Genomic DNA, 8,227 nt, shown 5'->3' on the forward strand with positions numbered 1-8,227 from the left:
TCTGCATTTGTTCCTTTAAGTATCTCGATATCCTCCCATCTTCCCTTTTTCTACCCCCTCCCTTTCTTTCCAACCTCATATCTCCACTCTATATCCCATCATTGTCCATATTAATGTGTCAAACATCTACAATCTTCTTCTCCAATTTCCGCTAAATCTCCTTTTCCCTATCCTCCACCTATCCTATTATTGTCGCTGCTTTTGCTATCCTTTCCTGTATATGTCTTTTCAGTCCTCCATTCTTTTAAAATATATATCCTAAATGTATTCTTTCACCTCTTCAATTTTTTTTCCTTTCCATCAACAACTTATTCTCCCTCTCCCTTCTCTGAACCTTAACATCTTCCTTATTCATCTTCCTTACATTTAACTCAAATTTTTCTATCCAAGTACCTCTCTAATCTTTCTAGCATTCTTTATTTCCTCCTTCTTCTTCGCCATTAATACCATATCATCTGCGTACTGTAACTAATATCCTTTTCTCTCCTAGCGTTATCTCTCTCCATTTTATTTTATTCATTTTCTCTTCTAGATTTGCCATATCACTATATTGAACAGTACTGGCTTGCCGAACATTCCTGTCTTACCCTCTTTGCCGTCCAAAACCCTCTTCCCAACCCATCTTCCACTCTTATTCTATTCCTTGTTACCTCTCTATCTTATTTATTCTCTCCCCCCCTCTCCAAATCTCCCTCCCTTGTCCATCTCCTTCTCTGTCCCTCCCTCTTATTACCTTGTTTTCTACTCCTAATTATTTACAAAAAAAATCCCTCTCTTTTATTTCTATATCCTTGTTCAATCCCTTTCATTTTTTCCTTTTTTTGTTGATCTTCACACCTGTCTCTAGAAGGGAAAATAGAATTGGAGAGGATGAAGATAGGAAGGGAAGAGAAAAGGATGAAAGATAAGGTTAAAAGAGACAAAAAAAAAGAGGAAAGGGGAAGAATGAAGGAAAAGGTTAGAGAATTAGAAAGAGGATGGGAGATGAAAGAGAGGAGATAGAAGAAAGAATATCATAATAAAGGGAGAAAGGGGGGAAGGAGAAAATGTAAAGGAAAGAATAAAAAGGGAATGAAAAGATTTAGGAATAATGGTGAGGATGAAAGAGATCCAGAAAATAGAGGGGGGGGGAGGTAGAAGAGAAAAAGGGAACATGTGAGTAATAAGAATAGGAAGTAATAAGAGGAAGGAAAATAAAAAGGGAAATTTTAAGGAAGCTGAAAGAGGTATGGATAGGAGAGAATTTGACAGGAGAGGAAAGAAGGATAAGATGAAAGATAAGACAGATAGCGCTGAGAGAGGAGATACAAGAAAGTAGAATAAGAGAGAGAGACATGCGGGATTCTGGATAGAGGACATATGATAGAAATGGGAGGAAGAGATGGACATCTAAGAGATGATAGAGGAGCTGGAGGGAAGTAAGGGAAAGAGCAATAAATGAAGGAGAAAAAGAAAAGATAAAAAATCAGGAGGAAGAGACGCAAAAGCAGGGAGAATAAGAGGAGAGAGAGGAGAGGATAAGAGGTAGAGGAGGAGAAAGACTTTTTGAGACGATGACGTATCTTACGTAAAAATTTTGATATTTCGCATCACGATATCTCCGTTCGTAGGACACGTAGAGATAAAATAAATGCTTATTATATAATGTGAATTCAAGCTATCGATTGAGCATATTCAGAACTCGATTGGTCCAGTCTTTATTAAAAAACCGATAATTTCGGTTGTGCTCGCAACTCGCTGAGTCGCGTAAAAGACACGGGATAGTCTCGCGGCTGCGCGCTCACTTGGCGCGAGACATTATCATGTTTCTTGGAAGATATATATATATATATATATATACATATATACATACATACAGGGTGTTTCATTTTAAGTGGTAATATGGTCGATTATCTCGTGAATCGATGCTTTTATTGAAAAATTTTTCGAACGGAAGTTGCTTGAAGGAGAACACATAATGAAAATATGCACTTGACCTTGTCAAAATAAGATCAAAGTCATTTTTTTTTTTAAATGGAAACTCCTATTTTTTATTACAAATGCTCGTAGCTTATTTCGAGAGCTTTCCAAAACAGTAAAGTTAATTTTCGTTAAATTATTTGTTAAATTATAAAGCAAAATCGAGCACTGATCCGGCTGATTAAGACAAAACCGATCATTTTCAGATATAGCCTCAATCGTTTCTCAAAATTTTCTATAATTGAAATTAAAATAAATAATTTTGTAAACAATATTTTTTACGTAGCCTTACGAAAAAAATCACATAAAGTTAAATCAGGAGACTGTGGAAATCATCGAATCTATCCATACCTCCCATTTGCAAATGCATTTGCAATTAACATTTTGAGTTTCACCTTCATTTAAATTTTCTTCACAAATGAAACATATATTTTCTGTCATCGTTCATTATAACTGAAATATAACAAAACACACTTTTTAACAGATAGATTGTTGCAGCCAAACTAACGTTTGCTAGTTATAATATTGAAATACCCTTTTTTCCTTCCCTAATGCCATCATAAAAGACAGATATTGGCTCTTGATATGTACATAAACAATCATTAACACATTGCCAAAAGAATAAATAGATTAGCGGCATATCTGCTTCGAAGGGACAGTTACATAATATGATGAATATTCAGAGAATTTAATGGTCAAGTTATTTAACTTTAGAAGGCCATTATTTGAAGAAATATTTACCTGATGAAAAATATGTATAAATCTTTTTTGTAGAGAATTTTATAAGCTTTAATTTTGTACAGAATTATTTTTTCCATAAAATTGAAGAAAAACAAACTGATAAATCGATAAAAAACTGATTTTTAACCTCTTCTTTCCCCTTGGAAGGAGATACGCAGTTATCCTTCATTGGAAGGGGAAAACTTCATAATTTCTTAATGACACCTAAAACTAATTTATTAAAAAAAATTTATTAAAAAAAATTTGAATTATTTCTACCCCAAAATACTTGGCGCCTGGCCTATGTTGTATTAGTTATTTCTTTGTGGAAAAAAATGGTCCATATTGATTTTTATTTAATTTTTTGGGTTCGTGGAGAATGGTTGACTATTAATAATTAATAATTAATAGTGCCCTAATAATTTATAAAAAATTGATTGGTCAAATACTTTGTTTTCAATACATAAAATGTTTTCATTACATAAAATTGAAGAAAATGTAGATTTTGTTTAAAGTTTTCGATTTAATTCTTGAGTACTTATAGTGCTCGGAGGCTAATCTGTTATTCTAAGAATATATAATAATCATTCAGCTCTCTCATGGAATTTCGAGCAATTTGAGCCTCTACGAGCTACTTTTTAGCTTCTATGAGCTATTCAGATTTCTCTCGTGCTACTAACAATGGAACCAATCTTCACCGATTTTAATGAGCTTTGGATGTATTATATAGCATGTATCATCGAAACTATAAGAGAAAAGTAAAATAGAAAAAGTTTTTCGGAATGAAAATTGAATGACTTTAAGAATACTTTAGAACTATAATAAAAAAATTTGTTTAAATTATTTATTATACCTGCGCGTCATGCGTATACAAGCACTAAATTTATACTGAAGAACTTCGAATTTCGTTTTAAAATTTTAGGGACATATTCTCGAAAAGTTGTATTATCGATTTATCGAAAAAAAAATTGACTTTTTTTTACCCTCTAAAGACCACAGAATAAATTCTTTATTTTGTTGGACTTTATATACTCTATATATACTTGAAGCTTGCCTCTTCAAGAATAGTCAACGTTAATTACTTTAGTGTGTTAAACAAAACTGCTATAAGTAATCAGCATGACGCTTTCTCCAAAATATTAAAAAATTAATTAAAAATATGTAGCGGCCGGAACTTTGTTTAAAAATTATTGTAGAGCATAGAATTCTGTTAGAACTATGAGAACTATTGCCAAAAGTAATGATATTTATTGTTTTTTTTTGTACTTTAAAGAAAAAGTATTATGCTACATTCGCGAAGTTAATATGCCATATTTGATTTTTTTATGTAAAAAATGCGGAATTTTTTGGTATTTTTATATAAAACTATGAAATGTGCTACTGAAACATTATTTTTTTTTTTATATTAATAGAATGTCATACGAACTTCATAGATCCGCAGAGCGATACTTTTTTGCCACATTCGTTTATTTCGTGCAAAAACGCGTCAAATGAGCCTAACTTCATCAAAATCGATGAGAAAGACAGAATTCTTGAGTATTATGGAAGAGTAACTCTTCCATTCCCTGTTTTAAACGTCAATGATTATCCATGTATAATGTGTACACTTTTGGCGCGGAATTCCGTAATCCCATTCGATGAGTACTCTGGCGTAGCGAAAGAGTTAAGGCAAATATACTATATCAGCGTGAATATTTCGATGAATAACAGGGCTTGGCGTTCACTCTGAAAGAAAGAATAGCTCTCGGAATACATGGACTACAGCCTCCCAGATTTAAGACGCAAGAGGAACAACTGGCTTTGTGCAAAGCCTCAGTAATGAAATATTCAGAGGATCTGAATCGATATTTGTATCTTGTGGAACTTCAGGTAAATAATACCTTTTGCGCCATTTTGTTATAGAGAATTTGTCCTTAATTTCTTTGAAATAATTTCTAGGAAAGGAACGAAAGATTATTTTTTCGCTTGTTAAGCGAAAATATCGAACAAATGATGCCAATTGTCTATACACCTACCGTTGGTTTGGCCTGTCAAAAGTTTGGTGTGATATATCGTAGACCTCGCGGACTTTTCATTACTATATATGATAAAGGCCATATTTACGAGATTTTGAATAATTGGTTAGTATAAAAAAAAATATGCAAAATATTGTTGTATCTATAAAAAAAGATGAGACATTTGCAGTCTGTCTTTTATTGTTCTCTTAATAAAAGTCATACGATTAATCAAAAAACAATAAAATAATTAAACTATCGCTATATGAATCGCTATATAAATTAAATAAATGAGAAAGGCCAAATACGAAGCTATCTTGTACCTAATAATACTTATATGTGAATTTTAAAGAAATGCTGGAGTGACTAAGTTATCGAGACATTATAGTTCTATAAAAATCTCCGAATTGACTGAACGGAATCAAAAATCCTTTTATAGGATTAAAGGGGAAGATCATTTTAGCACATAGTACGATAGCATACATCTACTCATATCGGCCATCTACTCATATACCAGTTTTATCAATGGGAATATTTTACTTTAGACAATAATAATATAATCTTCTTACGGACTCTCCCAAATTCAACAAAAAATCCAAAAAATCAGGGCGAATGAAAATCAGCATAGTAGTACGCAATCTTAAATCCTTATTCCAAAAAATAGTACGTTTCAGTTCACTTTGAAACCATCTTCAGCAATACAATTTCAAAATATCAATGTCTTCATGCCTGAAGAAAAAAATCACCATCAGATTAACAGATTTGATGTTATAAAATTCTAAGATTAGAATAAATCCTAAGAATAAAAGGAATTCATCTCGATATTGAATCAAAAACAATTAAATTTATTATCACTAGAGAGTATCATGTTGAAACGCATGTTAATCTCAGCTTGAACGAAACATTATTAATTTTACTTTAGACTGGCTAATTAGTGATGTGCGTTATTGAAACCCTCCTGATTAAAGCAGACGCAAAATTGGGAGGAGATGCAGTGGACTTCATACTAAAATCGAAAGATCTTATTTTAAAAATCTACTTATTTTTAAACTCGTACAGTTGTCATTTAACGTAGATGCTTTCTCAATACAAGTTTTAGTTGGAATGGACAAAACGACAGTGTACTACACATCAGATTACGTGAACGATTGAACAATAATAACTGAATTTATGAAACTAGGATTAAAAAAAATTATAATTATATGGACGCGCTTAACAGAGTCAACTGTTATGGAGCGAATCTGTGAGTGTGATTATGATCGATAGACAAAAATAAATTAAAAAATTGTCTGGTTATCTTCAAAAAAGTAAGAAAAAAACAGAACAAGACAAGTAGAATATTTTTGGTCGCATCCGGAATCCTTTTCCTATACTTCTCAAAATGATATAAAAAACAATCAATATTATTTTGAGAAATTGCCTCTCCCACCTAATAATTTTAATGCTAATAAGGCAATTATGATAATTTTCCATTTTTCTATTTGAAAGACAAATGTTGCAGATACATATTAGGCAGTGTGACAGCGCGACGTAGGTTATTGACGGTAAGTTTATAATATAAATAATAAAACTTTATAATATAAATTATAACGTCATCGTCATTAGCTACTGACTCACCTACCTACTCATTACCGTGCCTGCCCCTGCAAAGTTTGCCGCGCACTCTTCATACCGTCTAGTATGTATCCGCAACATTCTGTACATCCTCATTAACAACTATTAAGACATAAATTCATTAACCTTTCTTTAATATTTATTCTGATAAATGTTTAATGTCTGTTAGGTGAAAATTTCTCGTTATCTATAAACAATGGAAATAAATTAATATTCGAATGTATTGAAAATAATATTAAAAACCTACAAACCTCTGTACACAACATAGTGAGAAAGCATTCAATACTAATTATTAATAGTTTAATATCTTTCAGTCTTAAAAAGAAATTAATCTATTACAACTTACTAAAACTAACAAAGTATACCAAGCAATTTCTTAACAATCGAAACATTATATTTACGAGGACTGACAAAGGCAATCTAACTTTAGCACTTGATAAGGACACCTACAAAGAAAAAAATCAATTTAATAATTCTTGATAAAAATACGTATTTAAAAATCATCAAAAGATTAGCGAGATAGCTCGCTTTATAACTTGGCGATATTTTTACACAAATTGATTGTCAAAGGTATTCTAAGAGCTCCTAGCCATATCAATAATAATTTTAAGAGTAACTATATAACAATTTTCGAGATAACAATTTAAAAATATAAACAAATGACAAATGAGCAATTGGGAATTGGCAGGGGCGGATCCAAAAGTTTATCAAGGAAGGGGGGGACCATTGACACACCGCAAGCAAAAATTTTTACAATCAAATATAAAATATTTAAATTACTATTGGTATATTACATTAAAAAGTATTATAATCCGTATGTCAAAATGATCGATAAAAGTAAGCGAGAGGGACCATAGAAGACGGCTATTTTTTTTCATTCAACGGTGTAAGAGAGGGAGATTGACTGTCTTCCATGGTTCCTTTCGCTTACTTTTATCGACCATTTTGACACATTATTGTCAACTATATATATTAAATACTATTTAAATACGGATCGCACAGTCCATTTTCTATGAGCGAGTTCAAGACATCAAAGCAACTAGGCATGCTTGCCGAGCGAATGAGCATAATTAGTTCTTACCTATGGATCCAATCAATTATGTTTAATTGCTTGGCGAGACTTAGCCGCTTTGTCAACTTGAACGCGCCCTATGTCTTTGGTGCCACGTGACTTATACAATGGTACCAATACCGAACTCTGTTCACCCAGCACGAACAAGAGGAAAATAAAAATTGTAGCAGAGACTTCATTTATTTACTTTTTAGAATATAAAAAAGAATCTATATCCCAGCAAATGAAAATGGATTGAAATGGATTGGAAATTTTCAATCTATCTGAATCTGTATTTTAAATCCATAAAAATGGATTCCATATAAAAATTTTTGTATATGTAAAAGTTTAAATAAATTAAAGTAATAATTACATGAAATTCTATAGTTATTATTTTAAAACTTTTATACAAAAAATTATACTAGCTGTATAATAAAGGAAACATATTAATATAAAATATACATAAAAGCGATTAATTTATTAATTAAAAACAAGGAATTTATATATGTAACATTTATTGTACATATTTACGTAATTCTTTTTATGTCTCTTTTAAGTATTAAATGAAGTAGAATTCATGATATATTTTTACGGTACACTTTTTTTTTAAGTTGTATTAAAACGAAAAATTTCTTATTCATAATTCTGAATAAAATAGCATTTTTCATGATGCATTTTTAAATGAAATAATGGATTTTCTACTCACAATTTTGAATTGAATAATATTCATGGCCCATTTAAAAAAAATGAGCTATTAAAAAAAACTTTATATATGTATATACATGTATATTCAATTGATTTAAAAAACTATATTTCCTATTCAAAATTTTGAATTTAGCAATATGCACAGAAATTATTTTATATATATATATGTGTGTATATATATATA

General features: G+C 30.9%; 1 protein-coding gene across 8 annotated transcripts in view; it reads left to right on the forward strand.

The window, feature by feature from the left end:
- LOC108684530 (NADP-dependent malic enzyme-like) overlaps positions 1-8,227 on the forward strand; it is a 53,692-nt gene that overhangs the window by 27,370 nt on the left and 18,095 nt on the right. For all 8 annotated transcript variants that reach the window (XM_018188896.1, XM_018188898.1, XM_018188899.1 and 5 more), the window contains 2 exons: positions 4,390-4,548; positions 4,618-4,799. In XM_018188896.1, coding sequence (XP_018044385.1) covers positions 4,390-4,548; positions 4,618-4,799 — 341 coding nt within the window. The remainder of the gene's footprint in view (positions 1-4,389; positions 4,549-4,617; positions 4,800-8,227) is intronic.

The sequence above is a fragment of the Atta colombica genome, unplaced genomic scaffold (assembly GCF_001594045.1).
Source record: "Atta colombica isolate Treedump-2 unplaced genomic scaffold, Acol1.0 scaffold135, whole genome shotgun sequence".
Classification (NCBI taxonomy): domain Eukaryota; kingdom Metazoa; phylum Arthropoda; class Insecta; order Hymenoptera; family Formicidae; genus Atta; species Atta colombica.